We start from the raw sequence: 18,274 nt of genomic DNA, 5'->3' as shown, positions 1-18,274 counted from the left end.
TATCAGTACGGATCAAATTCAAATTATCTTTTAATTAAAAAATTTATAACTGAATTTGAAATTAAATAATAACACTCAAAACAATACAATGACAAAATTTAATTTTTTAATAATGCAATTTTTGATTAATATCTTTTTAAATACTTTAATCTATTAGAAATAACCAATAAAATTCATATTCTTTTCTTCTTTTTATATAGTGAACTAGGCTGTGTGAATCGTGTAGAATATTTGGAAGTGTGAATGGCTCTTTGTACTTAGAAGTCGAATTTCTGATGCAATATTCGTTAACAAGACGTGAATGCACTGTATAGACAGTACGAAAGTATCGAGACTCGCGTGATAAAGATGCTAATATATATTTGAAAGCTAAGCAAATTAATAAGATAATTGGAGACACCAAAGTATTTAAAACAATTTTCAAAATGACTGAAGAAGATTCGGTATGTAATAATATTAAAATTATATCTTTAATAGAGAATCTATGTCGTATTGAAAAAGCATGGAAGTATGATTATCTTGACATACTTCTTGATTTTTTAGTTTAATTTTAATATTTATGAATAAAAAATAAAATTTAAACCTATATAAAAGAATATTTTATAACGTAATTTTTATATGATAAGAAAAATGCCACTTTATACATTCCAACCTCAAAACCATGTGGATAGTATTCGAAAAAATGTACAAATATATATTTATTACTAATATATTATGGTAAATATTTTATTATTTTTATTGTAATATTCCATTTATTATGGATATAATATAATATTACATTTAATTTACGAAACATTTTGAAATATATTTAATATGGTATATTTAAAAAAATTTATTTTTAAATTTTTATGAAAATAATGTATTAAATTAATTAATATAATTAATAATAGTCTTTTATTATATTAATAAAGTCACTAAATTTTTTAAATATAATATGTAAAATGATAAAATATAAAATTTCACATATAATTATAATACATTCATATGATAATGTAATAATTAAAAAAATTTATAGGTATTTGATCCTACTTTGAAAAAGAAAAAGAAGAAAAAGAAAACTACTTTTGATCTTGATGCAGCATTTAATGAAAGTGGTAGTACTGGAGATGTCTTAGAAAATACTGATAAAGAAAATCAAGAACCTGAACCTTCTGCACCAGCTGAAGATGACGAAGCATTGGATTTAGAAAATTTTGGAAGGAAGAAAAAGAAGAAGAAAAAAGCATTTAATTTAGATGAACTTGATGCAGCTTTGCCTGATGCAAAGAAAGAGGTAGTATATATATATAATATAATATGTAATTGTGTATGAAATTATATTTAATAGCATATATTTAATAATATGTTATTTATTATAATTTATATACTATGTAACATAATATATATTATTTATAATTTATAATTTATAATTTGGAAAGGATATTGTTGAACAACAAACAGAAGAAGTTATTGTGGATGACACTTTTGACTTAGATATGGACTTCTCAAAAACTAAAAAGAAAAAAAAGAAAAAGAAAGATCTTGATGAATTAGTAGCTGAAGAAGAACGTAAGGAAATTGAAGATAAAGAAAATGGTAAATATTATATATTGCAAAAATATCATAGTTTGGGGTAACTAGTTGTTTATGTTACACATTATTTGTTAACATGCTGCACTGAATCTGAGCGAAGTGCAGAGTATGGTAAGAGATATGTATTTGGTATTTTCTATAATTTCTTAATTTCTATGTATAATCTATATATATAATAATCATATTTATATAATAACTACTTTTATATATCATAATCATTAGTTTAGTTTCAGCATAAAATAAATTATTATTTCTCTTTGTTATTATATATTTTCATCAAGTTAAATGATAATATGAAAAAAAAATTTTGAATAATAAGATTGTATATATATATATAAATTAAAAATAAAAAGATTTAATATATCAATCAATAAATTTATTAAATCTTTTATCATTTTTCTTAATGTATAATCATATATTAAATTAATAGAATATGTTATAATAATTATATTTCTTAATAGAAGAAACAAGTTGGGTTGGATCAGACAGAGATTATACTTATGACGAATTATTGGTAAGAGTATTTAATATTATGAGAGAAAAAAATCCAGACATGGTTGCTGGTAAAAAACAGAAGTTCGTCATGCGTCCTCCGCAAGTAGTACGTATAGGCACTAAGAAAACATCTTTTGCTAACTTTACAGAGGTTAGTTTTATAATAATACTTGTTTATTTAAATACTTTTAATAATTTATGAATTGTAAATTCTTTTTTTTTTTATTACTTGTCTTACAATTTTGAATTGTAGATATGCAAAACTCTTCATAGGCAACCAAAACATTTACTCGACTTTTTACTCGCTGAATTAGGAACTAGTGGTTCTGTTGATGGAAATAGTCAACTTATCATTAAGGGTCGTTTTCAACAGAAACAAATAGAAAATGTTCTTAGGAGATACATTAAAGAATATGTTACCTGCCACACTTGTCGTTCTCCAGACACCATTCTTCAAAAAGATACCCGACTATTTTTCTTACAATGTGAAACTTGTGGTTCAAGATGTTCAGTAGCTAGTATAAAATCTGGTTTTCAGGTAATTATTTTTAAAAAATTTTTAAAGCATTTAAAAAAAAAATAAAATATTTAAAGCATTTATTAATTAATTTGATACTTTTAAAAACTTTTCTAATAATCAATTATTTGTTTTAGGCTGTTACAGGAAAACGTGCAGCTATTCGAGCAAAAACTGCCTAAAAAATTTGTCTTGTATCACGTTTATCAATTTTGTAGCATAATTTTGAAATTATCTGAGATTTCTTGTGTCAGAACGCAATTTTTTACAATATCTATTATAATGGTGTGCAATTTGAACATTAATTTTTTTACTTATAGCAATTGAAAATGATCGATTAAAAAAAAAAACATTGTAAAATTTATTGCACAATATTTTTTATTAATCTGCAACAAACAAACAAAAATTATAGAAAAAATTATTAATGAAAAAATTTTTCTATTAAATTTTTCAAATTTACCTGTTATTTTTAACATTCTTATCTTTATTTTTTGGGTTTGAAGTCTTTAATATACCATTTCCTCTTAGAATACATAAAATTATATGATTTAACATAATTTTAACTTTTTTTTACGCATTTTCATTATTTTGGCAATAATCGTTTGAAAAAAAATAGCTATACAGTTATATTGTACACTATTTCAATGATGGGGATAAAATAATCATGATAATACGATATGTATTATACATTTGTCTAGCATTGTGACATAACATCCTGTATAAAGAACTGTCTATTAAATATAAAATGGTATGGATTACCAGTTGTTAACAATAGATTTTAAGCTGGTAATAACTTGTTATATCATTTTCTGTATACAAAAAAATTATAACATTAAATTCGAGTACATTATTACGCATGGTGAAAAGTATTATTCCCATAATTATCTTTTTTGTGAAAAATATCATGATAAAATATAATTTTTTTTAAACGATCAATAGCTAACTTTACTTAACTAATTTATTCAATTGTATTTATTAGGTAATAAATTTATTTTAAGAAATTTTATTATTCTTCTTATGTTTTTCATTAATAATATTTGTATTTTTAAAATAATTTCAATATTACATAATTAATTTGCAAATCATTAATATTTAAAATACTTAAAAAATAATTTTTATTTGAACTATTTTAATGCAATGCACTCATTTATAAAATTATGCAATTTTAATAATTATGTGCATATAATGATTAATATACATATATATTATATAATAAATTTAAATAATTTAGTATTTTTATGTATTACACAATACAATAAAATTATAATTTTTTTTAATAAAAAAGAATTTCTTGAGAAGTAAATTATCAAATAAGTAATTAAATTTTCGTTATATCAATTTCGTTTTTTAATTTAATTATTTTTTCCTTAATATTAATAGCAGTATCTATAAAATTTTGAAATATAGAAATTGGCATATTTGGCATTGGAAAATCTTTGAAAGGAATCCATTTTCGCGTGCCATCTTCACATTCTTTCAAATATACTGGTTGTGAAAATACTAATCCCTTTGGTATACCAAATGAACCTAAAAAATTTGAAGTCTTATTTTATTCTATGATTTTTCCTTATTTTATATTACCATCAGATGCGATTCCCAATGATATAATTTCATCTCCAATGCTTTTTTTTTTGCTATACCATAATTTCAAAAGATCACAAATAGCTCTACATTTTGGAAAATCTTCTGATCTGCCTACTTGATATCGAACAAGGGCCTAAAATTCATTCTTTTTCATGTATAAATTATAGAAGAAATATATAGAAGAAAATAACAAAATTCTTACATATACCTTACGTTTAAAATGATTTTTATATGGATCTTTATCATGTGACATGTAAAAAAACCATCTTAATTCTGAATATTTGATTCTAAATGGTATTATAGTTTTATTTGAATTTAAAGTTTTTTTATGTGGATAATATATATCATACTTTTGAATCATATGATCAACATCTACAAAATGATTGATTCCTATAATTAAATTTAGTATTAATATATATGTATAATAAGATATACTAATAATAATATATCATATTTTTTTTTATATAAATATAAATCAACCTAAGAAACCCCAAATAGGTGGACAACCAAAATTTTGGTGAGTAAGACCAAATGAATTCACAAATGTATGTATAAGTTCCAAACCATAATGAGCACTAGCAACTACAATATTTGTACTTGATAATTTTGTAACAAGTTCAAGCATAATATTAGCATAAAAACATGGAAGACTCATTGAACAAAATATTATCTTCATATGTGAAGGTGCATATTCATTTATATATGTAGATAAATTTTCTATAATTTTATAATTACGTTGCAACCAATTGTCTGTCCCTTCATTATCTTCTCTAAAATATGCATATATAAATATTCACAGTATTTACATTATAATTACAATAATAATTATAATAAATTATTTTTATAATAAAATTTATTATTTTTTATAATAATAATAATAATAATAATAATAATAATAATAATAAATACCGCATAAAACTATCAAGATAAATTAATATATCACAATTTTTCAATCCATCAGGAATACTTTCCACGATATTTACTGTATTTAAACCAGCACCTATTGTTCTTGCATCTTTGAAAATTCTCCTAAGTTTAAAAAAACATCCTGGTTGATCATATAAATTAATAACGATTCCATGACTCATCCAGAGTTCTTTTGTCATTAATAACTGAGACACAAGATCTGGACACATAGATCTTCCTGCTCCTATTATCATTATTCTACGACATTTTTCTTGTACTTGTGAATTTTTGCTTTTTTGTCTTTTTACATTATGAGCCTTTATTAAAAATTTTATTAAAAAAATTTAATAAATCTGATTGGAATTATATAATATAGATAATTTTTCTAAATATTTTCATACAATTAATAAATCTGCTTGTAATGCATCAAGTTCTTCTTTATTTAAATACGATGTGATGTTATAATATTTATGCAACAATTCCCAAAATTGATAACTACTTCCAATATAATTTACATGAGTTTGACTAAGTCCAATTTCTCTCCATATTAGAGGAGATTTAGTGTGAGTCCATTTATAAAGTTCACAAATTTCTTTTAACCATGACTAAAAATAATTTTTAAATTGAATTGCATTTATAAATAAAAATATAATATTAACTTACTTCCCATTTTAAAGAACTTTTACTAATACTTCTATAATGAAAATTTGGTAATAATGTAGATAAACTTTCAGCAATAAAACATATATGATTAAAAGTAGGATCTTCTAAAATACCAGCTATTACAGTTAAACATCTGTTTGTCATTTTGTATTATTAACAATTGAAGAGCATTTAATACTTTTTTAAAAATTTTTATAAAAATATATTGACAAAATATATTTGTAAAAATTTATTAAAATTAAATATATAAAAAAAGCATAATGTATTAAAATTTTATTAAATTATTAAATGATACTTTATTAAATTATTTGTTTTATTTTTAATTTTTTTTTATATAATAGATCTTAAATATATAAACATTCAAGAGTCAATTATTAATTAATCAATTTTATATTTTGAAAATTTTTTAATTTTAATGTCAGAATATATAATTAGTATTCAATTTTTAAAAATCAAGTAATTAACATAAATAAATTAATTAAAGTTGATCTTTTATATGTTTTAGATATATTTTAATCTAACATAATTGTTCTAAATTATTTTATATTAATAAATTATTGATAAAAAAAAATTTAAAGCTAAATGAACATTTTTATATTTAAAATTTGTTATATTTTATATTTAAAATTCATTAGATATTTCTGGTAAATCAGGAATCTTATATTGTATCCACTCTTCATCAAATATAGGTGATATACATAATTTTGGTATTTCAAATTTAATTTGCCCTTGATCTAAATAAAAAGTTTAAAATTAAATATATATATAATACATATATAAAAAATACATAATTAAATATACTATACCTAATTCAAATTCATCTTCATAAGGTACTATTTTATTTTCCTTTTTTTTAAGTAATTCTTTAAATTCATTTTCTATATCTTTAGTATAAATATCATCTGTAAAAATATATTTAAATATTTTTTTATATTAATTATTTAATAAATTATTTAATTAAATTATCATACCAAATTCAAATTGCATATCACAATATGGTGCTAGATTTTCTGGTTCAGGATATAATTTTTTAACATAATTTTTTAAAAGTAATGGCTTTTTAAAATTATTTTCATTATATGATAAAGGTGATTTTACATGTTCTTTTTTTGGAGATATATCTTTTCTTTTTATAGAAAATGCATTTAGTTTCTGTAAAAAATTAATCTTATTTATAAAATAATTATATTTTATATTTTATATTTTATTTGTAAAATTTTTTAACAATTTATACTTCTGATAAAATATTTTTCCTAGGTGATATTAGTTGGCCATCATTATTTAATTGTGTTAGTTTTGGTTTTAACAATTCTTGTTGTTTGTTGAAAGTAGCTTGCATAGTTTCAGGTACATTTAAATCAGAACTAGATCTAATTGATAATCCTTTTGGTTTTGATTGATTAATATTCTTTAAAGAACCATTTATACCAAGACATGTTTTTGATCTTGCTAAAGGTTTTGTAGTTGAACCTAATTTTGGTAATTTTATTATTAATAAAGTTATATTAATTTAAAATAACATTTATAAAAAATAAAAAGTATAAATATTAACCTTTTTATATTCTTATTCTTACCTTTATGAAATTCTGATATTTCACCAAATAAGTTAAATATATTAGCCATAATAAAAATTTTAGCAAAAAATAAAACTAAAATAATAAAAAAAATATTTTAATTTATTTAAAATATTTATTTAAAATAGAAAAATAATTTAATAACGTTTCAATTTCTTTAAGCTTTCCGTTTAATATGAACTGCTCTCTAAACAAAACTAGGGAAAATTGGTCACATTGAAATCTTAAATTACTAAAAGTTTTTTTAGGTAAAAAATAAAATATTTTATTACTATATCACATTATATGTAATATATATGTATACATATTATATATAATATATTATATATAATATATTATATTATATTATTATATTATATTATTATATACATATATTATATTATATATAATATATGTATACATATTTCAACTATATTTAAAACGAATTTATAACGAAATAAATTTTTTTATTATGTTTTTTTTCATTTTATTTTTCCTATAATCAATTATATTAAGTTTATACAAAAATGTATTTATTCATAATATAATTTATTAAAAGAGACAAACAATTGTCCATAGCAAATATTTCATTAGGATAAATTACATTGAAAATACATATAATATATATTTTTACACGTACAATGACTTATCAATGACTTATGACTTGTCTTAAGGCCTCTAAAAATATAGACAACCAAAAGCTACCAACTGCTTACATTGGAATGCTTTGATTAAATTGATACAATAAATTGATCATATATATATATACAATTATTTATTATATATAAATATCAATGAAAGAATTTAAATTTTTCATAAGACTGAAAACAAGAAATGCTATGCAAAATTACAGAAAAAAAAATAAATTATTCAATTTGTAATATTTTGATTTCTGTAAATAAAATATATTAAATATAATATTCTTTCATTGATATACATATATACAATTACATAAAATGTTTATAAATGCTAAATTCCTTTTACAAATAATTCCTATGAATCGTAGCAAAAAAAGGGAATTGTTTAATGGAAATTTAAATTCAGTTTTGTGTCAATATCATTATGATGTCTACATGTTTTTACAATATGTAAGAAGACAGTCTATTTTCACTTGTATACCAATAAGATATAGACAATTTTCTTTAATATTAATTGCAATAGCAATATCTTTTTGTCTTCATATTTTTAATTTTTTTAACCCATTCTAATACTTTGAATTATTTGGAATACAGCTGAAAGTTAAAAAATTTTAACTTGTATAGATATATAAATCTTTTCTATATATTTATTTTAAAAAATATTTAAATTACCACAAATATTAAAACTTACCAGAACCACATACAACAAAGAGAAAAAGTGCTAATAAACAAGGTCCAACAGGAGATCCTTCATCTTGTGGCTTCTAAAATATTATTAAATGTAATAATTTGATATAAAGATTAAAATAAATTCATAATAAAAAAAATTTATATAATTTTACAATTCATATTATAATTCATATTTTGATAAAAAAAACAAATTATTTAAATAATTGATTGTTATAAATTTAAATTGAATGTACATTCATATTACATATGGTAGATTTATTAATTTACTGGATTAATTATTTTTATTATTATTAAAAAATGAAGAATCATAAATATTAAGAAAATCTAATATTATTTGTTAAAATATGTACAACGTAAAATTAATAATATAAAAAAGTAATACATATTACATTGCATACAATTATTTTATTAATTAATATTAAAAACCAATTATATATTTAATTATATATTTGTATGTAAATAACATTTTAATTATTTAAATAAATTTATATATAATTTAAATATATTTTATTAGATAATAAAATGTAACATACTGATGACTTTGGAACATTTCCACGAAGTGTAATATTTTTTGTAGCCCTTTCGTTAGCGATACGCATTCTTTGTTTTGGTGCCATCTTTGTTGTTTTTTGTTTACCAAAAGTATTTCAATAAGATTTGAAATAAATTAATAAATAATTTAAACACTATGTTAATCACTGTACGTGTACTAGAATATGACGTTCTTGTGCTATAAACAGATGTATATACTACACTCTGATTCTCACGTCGATGTGTACGCTTTGACACGTGAATACTTTGGAATATAGGACGGAGTAACTTTAGTGCCACACTGGCACCAACAGAATCAATTTAATAATTATATTTTTCACAATATTCTGATTCTTATAATTATATATACATATATTATTTTAATATTTGTTTAATTATTAATATATTTTAAGTATATATTCATAATTATGTAAATATTTTACACGAAATATTTTTGAATAACGTAGTATAAACATGTTTCTTTACGTGTATCGTATACAATACACGCCCATGATTATTTTTAAATGTAAAAATAATATATTTTATCTATAGAGGAAAAATAGTTAATAAATAAGTTAATAAATAAAATTTAAAAAAAATTTTGAACAAAAAATAATTTTAATTAATGAAATCTATTTTTACTATATATTATCAGTAATTTAAAAAATGATTTATAAATTTTAAAATAATTACATTAAATGAATATGTGTATAAATAAAAATAAATTGTATTTTTGTTGCATGTAGAAATTTTATATTTCATAGAATTGCTACGTCTAACAAACCATATGGTTCATTCGAATATTTTCACCAATATTCATTCAGCAATGCTTTATCAAGATAAACATACTCTCTATAACTGCCATATCCCTTTTTTTCTCAACAGCGATTAGATATTTAATCGCGTGAAAAAGATCACAATTAAAAATTTTACCACCAGTTATAGACTTATAATATTTTACACTTTACCGACGCACTCATAATTCATAATGAAGAATATCCACACAACAGAAAAAAATGACATGTTATGACATGTAATTGCGCAATTAATAGTAAAAAAGTTTCTTATAATTCACATTTAATCCTATCTTCTAACTTACCTATAAATTAATATTACTTGAATTTTTAGTAAACAAACATAAAATTATAATTTCAGTTCAGAGTCACAAAAATATTATTTTAAATAGTTTTAACTGAAGTACAGATTGTGTGATTGAATTATATTGAAAATTAATATTACATAATTCATACATAATAATCTATAAATTTATAAAAATTTTTTTTGTTTTAATTATTTTTCAATTTAACTACTGATATCTAATTGGAATTATTTATATTTGTTCATGTATTTCTTTCTTCTAAAAAAAATATTAAAATTCTTGAAATATTTTTAAATTATATTACATAAATATATAAATTTTTATGTAATATATAAAATTCCAAGAAAAGAATAATTAGTAAATTTCAGAAAAAATTAATTATACTATAATATAATATAATTGAGTAATTTTAAAAAATTGATTGTTTTAAATAAAAAAATTCTATCATATAATAATCAGAGCCTGTATTTTGTATAATAAATTGTGACTCATGAAATGAATAATATGTATGATTGTTTGAATAATTGGTAAACTATTTGCAGATATTTATCTTCTGTAAAACTCATTTTTTACCAACATAAAAGAAATAAGTTAATCATTTTCTTGAAATGAAAGTATCATTGTTACATCAATTAATATAAGGATGGTAAAATATTCGTTGAATATTTTTAAAAAATGATATAACGAATATTTCTCTTTAAATATTTAGCTATACTTCATTAAAATTAATATAGTTCTTTCACGAGTTGCATTTGTACATTATAAATAACTTCAATTTCAACCAAAAGAACAAGTCCTACTTTATAAAAACCGGCAGGTTTTATTTTGTATATTCTTATTTTAGTCGATTGTAGATGTTACACTAGAATTGTGGTTTAGTCTATTTTGACTGTAGAATAAATCTTTCGTACAAATGCATTAGTACCAACATAACCAACTGTTCCGCACATTATACCCAAGGCGAGACTGAACAATGCCATATAACCAAAATAAAATGCCGTTTGGAAGAGACCATACATTCTGAAAAAGAAAAATAAAATTATATTCTATTTTTTTTAATAAATTTGCATGGGATTAATCAAGCATAATATAAATTTACTTAGTTTTAAAGAAGAAATAATAAAAGGAATATATATAGACATAACCAGCAGTTGAAGCAGCTGCTAAGAAACTTGTCCATTGCCTATAAAAAATAATATATATATAAATATAAAACTTACTATGTAACAATATTTAATTACATAATTAATTAATATATATATTAAATAATATTTACCATCGATAATCTTCAGCATTTAATAAAAAGTATGTACATACAATAGTAACACAAACAGTTACTATCATTAGAATAACAAATACTAGTAACATAAATCCATAAACATAATAAATTTTATATGCCCAAAATGAGGTAAAAATAAAATACCTAAAAAAAAACATAAAAAGTAATTTGACATATTTTTTAATTAATGAATATTAATTTAATAAATTATAATATTAATTTAAAAAAATAATAATGAATATTACATTTCAATGAATATTGATCCAAAGGGCAAGATACCACCAAGCATAATAATAACCAATGGTTCCATGAACCATTTTTTTTCAGGAATTGGTCGAGGTACTGCATTAACTCTGCATGGTGCATCTGGAGTTCCAGCTAAATTACGACCCAAAATAGTTCCAACTAATGTTAATGGTAATATAACAAATATACAAATACATGTTACTGCTACCTATAATAAAATATTTTTGTTAATACATAAAAAAACAAATGTATATATAAATAAATAAGAATTATGTAAATAATACTTTCCATGGAACCAAATGGTATAGCACGGCTGGCATGGTAATACATTGCAATGAAGTTAATAAAAAATGCAGTGCCACAGACAATAAAAGGTAACATAAAAGCACTGAGAATCATTTGTTTAATCCAAATACGACCTCCCATACGTGCATATAAACCTCCTCCAGCATAACCATTTATAGGTGATGTAGCAGCATACACAAAAATTGCTGTTGATAACATTGATCCTCTTTCTGTATACAATTCTCCGAGAATAGCAAAAATAATAACACTAAGTACAACCACAGTAACCTAAAATAAAATAGTTTATAAAATATTATAATTATTACTTTAAAAAGATTGATTTAGAAATTTTTAACTAAAATAATTACCTGATATCCAGCACCTATAAGAGCTGAAAAAAGCATTGCATGACTAGCAGGTCTAAATACATCTCCATGAACTTGTTTCCATCCATATTCATCACCTAAATCTCGTTCCATATCATCCATTTCTTCATCCCTACTATATCTAGCATAATCTTTTCTTAATGTACGCATTAAAATCATTGAAACAAGTCCAACAAGAAAGATTACCATCATAAAACTATTAAAAATACTGAACCAATGAATCTGAAGAAAACGAAGGATAAAAATTCATTTTTAAAATAAAATAATATATAATTTTTAATTTCACATTTTTTAATTAAAATATATTTACTCTGTGTTGAAAAAAATTAGGATCCAGATATTTGTCAAATCTATCTTCAAATTTAACATTACTTTTTTTCCAATTAACTTCATAACTGAAAGAAATGGCTGCATCCTGCACTAATTTAATTTTATTTTCACTAGTCAAATTTACATCAACTATTTGCTTTCCATTATATCCTATATCAAACTTTTTATGTGTCCAAATATAATAAGATACAATTCCATTATTGTCTTCAGGCTCTCCCACAACACCTAAATATTAATAATAATCAATTAATATAATAAAGAAATACTTAAGAATTGAAAAAAATTAAAATTTTGATTTTACCCCATATTGGTAGATCATCCATATACATCTTATACCAATATTGATTCTTCACTGCATATATGAAAGCCTTTTCACTTTCTTCAGATAATTTTATTTGACAGTAATCCATTTTTGCAACATCAGCTATTAGATAATAAATATATATCATTATAATTAAGATATCTACCATTAATTAATAAAACTTCAAAATACCTTTATATTCAATTTCCAGACCACTAAATTTGAGTTCGATGCCTTGTAATGCTTCAGAAAAAGTTTCATGATAATGATTAATAACATTTTTTGTGCCCATACAAAAAGGTAATGAATAATAGGAATAAGTTTCCTGTCGATTATGATATGGTCCAACAGTACTCATCCACAATACAACTTCATCATTATCTTCATACTAATGAAAAAAAATATATTCCATTAATACATAATATGTATAATAATATAAATATGTAAAACATGATACAACATGAAATATGTATATATAAAAACAAATCAATTTTTAATAAAATTATTAATTAAAAATTAGCTATTAAAATTCACAATATCATAATATTTTGAAAATATGTTAATTTTCTGAATATATACTTACAACGTGAGTGTGCTCGTCGAGATAGACAAAGGGGAGTAGGCTAAGCGCCAGAAAATGGAATAACAATCGAGCCCGACACATGATCATCGTGACGGGAAGGCGCACTAGGCGCCTTATGCTAATACAAATAGAAATTCAAAGATATTTTACAATAAAGATACTCCATAGATTCACGAAACAAATATTGCTTAATAGAAACACCGGACAAACAGGTACCAATGGACACGTATTAAAACACGATGACACTTACAGCAACCGCTAATGCGCTAGGTGTTAAGAATTCACTATCACAATAGATGGCGCTTTTATCATTACATTTTAGAAGTCCTTGTTAAATTGATCATTGTAAAAATTTAAATAATTTATATGATTAAAATATTAAAAAAAATTTATTAATATGAAATTATGTTTAAAAATAATATATATACAATATATAAATACATATGTATATGAAATATATATGTATATGAAATAAATATTCAAATAAACTTTAATATTTAATTAATTTATGAATTAGATATATTAATAAGGATACAATAGTTTAAAGAAAATCAAAGATATATATTTATTTTTTTACACATTTTTTTGCTATAATTACAATTAATACAAATTTAAACTTTATTATTATTCTTCAGGCCAAGGTTTTCCTATTCCTTGAGATGCACCCATTCTTGATGGATCTTGACTGGGATAATGTATTGGAGCTGTTCCAGGTGGAAAAATTGGTGTTGCAGTAGCAGGTGCCATTTGAGGTGGAAACATATATTGAGGAGCAACTGGTGGAGGTGGAATCATCATTGGTGGCATCATACCAGGAGTAGTTTGAAGATTGAAAAAATTATTTCCCATACTTTCTGGTGGAGGTGGTAGAGCACCAGGAAGACCTGGTACAGGTTCTAAGATTTCTCTAGTTGCTTCTGCTGCAGATACAGTTTGCCTTCCTTGCGAACGTCCCCATTTAATTGTTAATCTTCGTCCTCCTAATATCAGTTTATTAAATGTTCTTTCTGCAGCTGCTTCAGCAGCACTTCTTTGCGTATACTGAATAAAAGCACATTGTTGACGAGGAACCATAGTTACAGAACGTATTTCTCCATATTGATAAAAATGATCACGTAACTGCTTTTCTGTTAAAACATCTCCCAAGTTACCAACATATAAAGTTGTAATGGACTTATCCTCTGGTGGATCTAATTTAGGCATAGCTGCAGCTCTGCGCATTAATTTATCAGCAACAGGATCATTAACTCCATAATAACGATCTTTAATATTTTGATCAGCTAATGGATCATCAGGATCAGTAGGTTTCTCATGACGATATGGGCATTCTTCTCCTCTTTTACATTCTCCTTTAACCCAAAAGGAACAAATATGTGGTCTATTTCTTTTATAATAAGGACTAGTCCTTGCTAACTTCATCAATAAATCACTAGCAGCTGCAGATTTACCAACAGCACCTGCTGGTGATGTAGGATCTATTTTACCAATTTCACTATCTATATTTTGTACATAATATTCTTTGTTTACATCTGATCTTGGTAAATCATCTTTGATTTTAAGTGCTGCATCACGTACTTGAATTGGCAAACCATATTCTAAATCAAGTAAACATGTTTGACAGACATTTTTCAAACGACTACAAGTTTGACAAACTTCAGTTTTTTTAAATCGCATTCTTGCACCTGGACACCACCTGAATACTGTAAATGGACGCATGCATATTTTACATTCTTTTCCATATCTTTCTTTTGTCTGTAAATACAAACATAAAAAGTAAATTATATTAAAATGTATTTTAGAAAAATTAAAATTAATTAAAATTTTTATAAAATTTACCTACCATTCGAATATATGGATTGTCACCCAAACAAGTTTGACATAATATTGGAAATTCCTAAAAAGAAAAAAAATAAACAAATATTTAAAATTTCATTTCAAATGATTATTCAAATATTTGATTATACTTACTGCATCTTCCCAATTTTGCCTATTATACATATTTGTTGTTTTAGAAGTAGCCATTTTTAATTATTTTATCTTGACTTTCTTATTCTTCTTACTAAAGACAAATATCAAATATGACTATGACTAATGCTTCTACATAAAAGTCACTAGTTAGTATTTTTATTACTAAATAATTTATTTTTTGTAATTACTGACATGAAAGAAAATCGTGGCATATATTCGTATCTATGGATATTCGATCGAATAGAGTTACTAGAAATAAGCAAATCAAAATATATAACACATATTCTAAATTTAGTTATTGGTTGATGAAATAATTATATGTCAGTACGGTTTAATATATAAATTACATTATATAAATATATATATATAATTGCATATATTATGTATCCGCTTTAAACATATTGTTATAATTGTAAACATGTTTAATTTTATATATAAAATTAATATATATAATATAATAAATATATATAAAATTTTAAATATAATTCATTCGTCTTTCACAAAATATTATTATTTATGATATATATATATATGTATATATATGTATATATGATATATGATATTATATGTACATATGATATTAATATAAAAAAATTAAAAAATTTTAGTAAAAATTTATTTATTAATTATTTAGTAATAAAAATATTTTTTTAATCATTTTATTAATCTTTTAAAACATGATATACAGGATATAACATTAGAATATAAAAAATATTAGAATGTAAACTAAAGATTTTTTAAACAATATTTTCTTTTGCAAAAATTTTCGTTACGGCTATGTTAACAAGTTATTAATAAAAAAACGCTAATCACGAAGCATGTAACCTAATCGAACCGCAACAATAGCATTGGCTGCTATGTTTCCGATTGAGCATGAACAAATATAATGTTATATAATATATAAAATATAAAGTTTATTAATAATTCAATAAATTTAATTATATTTATTACATAGTTCAATTTATAATTAAAATTATTTATTAAAGTTATAATTTATTTCTTATTTGTTAAATCGTATTATAATAAGTTTAAGAAAATTATTAATTTAAGTTTAAGAACAGCTTAAGAAGAAATAAATGTGTTATTTAAAACTATCAATTAGATTTTTTTTCTTGAAACTTATTTTATTTTATTGCTTGCTTTATAAGATATAATAAAAATTGTATTCACAAATAATAAATGATATTCACAAATATTAATTTTTATTATTATTTATTTTAATAAAATTAATTGCATTAACAATTTTGTTAAACTTTATATTATATAATATATAATTTATACATTACAAAATATATAATTTATTATTATTTACTTTCATAAAAATTGACTGGATTTATAAATTTTATTCAACTCTACTTTATTATTTATTAAGTTTTTATACTTTAACTTTCTAGGTATTAAAAATTGTGAAATTTCTTTTATAATTTTTTACAAATTTTGACAAGTAGTATTCAGGATATTTTAATTAATATGATATTTTATATGATTATCTTAGTTTTCGTGAAATTTTTATTAAATTTAATAAAATTATTAAGAATTATTAAGAATTAATAAAAACTATTACAAGATTTAAAAATTTTAGAAAAATTAAAAATAATTTTTAGTTAGAGAATGAAATTTTAGAATTTTAGAATAAATTTTTAGAGAATAAAAAAGAAAGGATAAAAAATAAAAGAAAAAATAGAAAATAAAAGAAGAAAGGAAACTTTAATGAATATAAAAAAGCATATATAATGGGATGTGATAAAGAAAATAAAAAAGAATATATAAAAAAAAAATCAATATAAAAAAATTGGAATAGATGAAAAAAAAAAGTGAAAAGAAAAATAAAATAATAATTAAAGAGAAAAAAAGAAAGAAAGCCTCAAAGGATTTCATTGAGAGCATAGATCACAGAACAAAATAAGCTTGTGATATTAAGTTATATGAAAAAAAAAAAAAAAATTCAATAGAAAATATGTTTCTATCAAGAAGAAAAAAGAAATAGAAAAAGAAATAAAAAAAAAAATATTTTATCAGAAGATATAAATCTATACCATCTATACCAGATACCAGAAGAAATAAGTTCAATGAACTGCTATCAATTTGAAACAGGAAATAATAAAAAACAGCAAAACAGAAAAAAAAAAGAATAAAAGATGATAATATACAAGAATATAGGAATATAGGAATATATAGGAATTAAAAAAATAAAGTAACAAAATAAAAAGAAAAAAAATAGATGAGAATAAAACTCATCTTTTAATAGAATAAAAGATAAAAGAGGGATATTAACAACAAAATTATTAAAAAATCCATTTCAGAATATAAAAAATAAAAATATAGTGAAAAAATTTATAATAAAATTTAGAATAAAGAAAAAATACCAGAAGAATGAAAAAAATATAACAACAGTTATTTAAAAGGGACAAATAAAAAGATATTATAATAAATTTAAAAAAAAATCATAAACAAATAGAATTGAGAATCATAAGAATTGAAATCATAAACAAATGAATTTAGAAAGAATAAGGACATAATGAACAATTATGCTAATCTGATTGCAGACATAAAAATAGGATCTAAAAAATACAAGAAAATTCTGATACTATTTATAAATATAGAAAGAGCTTACAACAATGTCACGATAAAATATATAATAATATATA

The 18,274-nt window shown here is 21.7% G+C and overlaps 6 protein-coding genes across 7 annotated transcripts; 1 reads left to right on the top strand and 5 right to left on the bottom strand.

Moving 5' to 3' along the window:
- The first annotated feature begins 291 nt into the window (after positions 1–291).
- LOC122710464 (eukaryotic translation initiation factor 2 subunit 2) lies at positions 292–2,967 on the top strand. Its single transcript, XM_043928368.1, has 6 exons — positions 292–443; positions 1,016–1,273; positions 1,419–1,575; positions 2,034–2,218; positions 2,321–2,605; positions 2,722–2,967. The coding sequence occupies exons 1-6, from the start codon at positions 426–428 to the stop codon at positions 2,764–2,766; spliced, it is 948 nt and encodes a 315-aa protein (XP_043784303.1). The 5' UTR covers positions 292–425; the 3' UTR covers positions 2,767–2,967.
- A 935-nt stretch (positions 2,968–3,902) lies between these two features.
- On the bottom strand, positions 3,903–5,881 carry LOC122712358 (putative malate dehydrogenase 1B). Of its 2 annotated transcripts, XM_043931973.1 has the most exons (7): positions 5,738–5,881; positions 5,476–5,679; positions 5,078–5,391; positions 4,649–4,938; positions 4,377–4,558; positions 4,166–4,301; positions 3,903–4,111 (listed from the first exon to the last, which is right to left on the bottom strand). In XM_043931973.1, exons 1-7 carry the CDS (start codon positions 5,879–5,881, stop codon positions 3,903–3,905), a joined length of 1,479 nt encoding a protein of 492 aa, XP_043787908.1. The 2 variants fall into 2 exon arrangements, with proteins under 2 accessions (XP_043787908.1, XP_043788001.1); XM_043932066.1 differs by having other exon boundaries at positions 3,985–4,301; positions 4,371–4,558.
- A 382-nt stretch (positions 5,882–6,263) lies between these two features.
- LOC122713194 lies at positions 6,264–7,463 on the bottom strand. Its single transcript, XM_043933460.1, has 5 exons — positions 7,312–7,463; positions 6,972–7,207; positions 6,709–6,889; positions 6,544–6,639; positions 6,264–6,471 (listed from the first exon to the last, which is right to left on the bottom strand). The coding sequence occupies exons 1-5, from the start codon at positions 7,358–7,360 to the stop codon at positions 6,359–6,361; spliced, it is 675 nt and encodes a 224-aa protein (XP_043789395.1). The 5' UTR covers positions 7,361–7,463; the 3' UTR covers positions 6,264–6,358.
- Positions 7,464–7,818: 355 nt separating this feature from the next.
- LOC122711108 (stress-associated endoplasmic reticulum protein 2) lies at positions 7,819–9,533 on the bottom strand. The gene is made up of 3 exons (XM_043929593.1): positions 9,152–9,533; positions 8,620–8,692; positions 7,819–8,522 (listed from the first exon to the last, which is right to left on the bottom strand). The coding sequence occupies exons 1-3, from the start codon at positions 9,233–9,235 to the stop codon at positions 8,485–8,487; spliced, it is 195 nt and encodes a 64-aa protein (XP_043785528.1). The 5' UTR covers positions 9,236–9,533; the 3' UTR covers positions 7,819–8,484.
- A 1,190-nt stretch (positions 9,534–10,723) lies between these two features.
- Positions 10,724–13,902, bottom strand: LOC122720598 (transmembrane 9 superfamily member 3). The gene is made up of 10 exons (XM_043947434.1): positions 13,659–13,902; positions 13,268–13,463; positions 13,076–13,198; positions 12,755–12,999; positions 12,427–12,666; positions 12,062–12,346; positions 11,773–11,981; positions 11,525–11,671; positions 11,348–11,431; positions 10,724–11,268 (listed from the first exon to the last, which is right to left on the bottom strand). The coding sequence occupies exons 1-10, from the start codon at positions 13,743–13,745 to the stop codon at positions 11,124–11,126; spliced, it is 1,761 nt and encodes a 586-aa protein (XP_043803369.1). The 5' UTR covers positions 13,746–13,902; the 3' UTR covers positions 10,724–11,123.
- A 296-nt stretch (positions 13,903–14,198) lies between these two features.
- Positions 14,199–15,839, bottom strand: LOC122713392 (pre-mRNA-splicing factor RBM22). The gene is made up of 3 exons (XM_043933849.1): positions 15,627–15,839; positions 15,499–15,552; positions 14,199–15,410 (listed from the first exon to the last, which is right to left on the bottom strand). Exons 1-3 carry the CDS (start codon positions 15,678–15,680, stop codon positions 14,283–14,285), a joined length of 1,236 nt encoding a protein of 411 aa, XP_043789784.1. The 5' UTR covers positions 15,681–15,839; the 3' UTR covers positions 14,199–14,282.
- Between the last annotated feature and the right edge of the window lie 2,435 nt (positions 15,840–18,274).

Source organism: Apis laboriosa, unplaced genomic scaffold, assembly GCF_014066325.1.
Source record: "Apis laboriosa isolate Shangri-la unplaced genomic scaffold, ASM1406632v1 scaffold104_cov149, whole genome shotgun sequence".
Lineage (NCBI taxonomy): Eukaryota > Metazoa > Arthropoda > Insecta > Hymenoptera > Apidae > Apis > Apis laboriosa.
The sequence above is the reverse complement of the archived record's forward strand: the minus strand, read 5'-3'. Positions and strand labels throughout refer to the sequence as shown.

Bases quoted from the DNA above. Each gene is read 5' to 3' on its own strand.
- LOC122710464 (XM_043928368.1), top strand. The intron at 1,576-2,033 runs GTAAATATTATA...ATTTCTTAATAG, and splicing joins AATTGAAGATAAAGAAAATG to AAGAAACAAGTTGGGTTGGA. The intron at 2,606-2,721 runs GTAATTATTTTT...TATTTGTTTTAG, and splicing joins GTATAAAATCTGGTTTTCAG to GCTGTTACAGGAAAACGTGC.
- LOC122713194 (XM_043933460.1), bottom strand. From the start codon at position 7,360: ATGGCTAATATATTTAACTTATTTGGTGAAATATCAGAATTTCATAAA. The intron at 6,640-6,708 runs GTATGATAATTT...ATATTTTTACAG, and splicing joins TGATATGCAATTTGAATTTG to ATGATATTTATACTAAAGAT. The intron at 6,472-6,543 runs GTATAGTATATT...CTTTTTATTTAG, and splicing joins TGAAGATGAATTTGAATTAG to ATCAAGGGCAAATTAAATTT.
- LOC122713392 (XM_043933849.1), bottom strand. From the start codon at position 15,680: ATGGCTACTTCTAAAACAACAAATATGTATAATAGGCAAAATTGGGAA. The intron at 15,553-15,626 runs GTAAGTATAATC...TTTTCTTTTTAG, and splicing joins GGCAAAATTGGGAAGATGCA to GAATTTCCAATATTATGTCA. The intron at 15,411-15,498 runs GTAGGTAAATTT...TTGTATTTACAG, and splicing joins ACAATCCATATATTCGAATG to ACAAAAGAAAGATATGGAAA.
- LOC122720598 (XM_043947434.1), bottom strand. From the start codon at position 13,745: ATGATCATGTGTCGGGCTCGATTGTTATTCCATTTTCTGGCGCTTAGC. The intron at 13,464-13,658 runs GTAAGTATATAT...TTTTTTCATTAG, and splicing joins TCGACGAGCACACTCACGTT to TATGAAGATAATGATGAAGT. The intron at 13,199-13,267 runs GTATTTTGAAGT...ATTATCTAATAG, and splicing joins TCTGGAAATTGAATATAAAG to CTGATGTTGCAAAAATGGAT.
- LOC122712358 (XM_043931973.1), bottom strand. From the start codon at position 5,881: ATGACAAACAGATGTTTAACTGTAATAGCTGGTATTTTAGAAGATCCT. The intron at 5,392-5,475 runs GTATGAAAATAT...TTTTTAATAAAG, and splicing joins TACAAGCAGATTTATTAATT to GCTCATAATGTAAAAAGACA. The intron at 4,559-4,648 runs GTTGATTTATAT...ATTTAATTATAG, and splicing joins ACCTATTTGGGGTTTCTTAG to GAATCAATCATTTTGTAGAT.
- LOC122711108 (XM_043929593.1), bottom strand. From the start codon at position 9,235: ATGGCACCAAAACAAAGAATGCGTATCGCTAACGAAAGGGCTACAAAA. The intron at 8,693-9,151 runs GTATGTTACATT...ATAATATTTTAG, and splicing joins GAAATGTTCCAAAGTCATCA to AAGCCACAAGATGAAGGATC. The intron at 8,523-8,619 runs GTAAGTTTTAAT...TTTAACTTTCAG, and splicing joins CTTTGTTGTATGTGGTTCTG to CTGTATTCCAAATAATTCAA.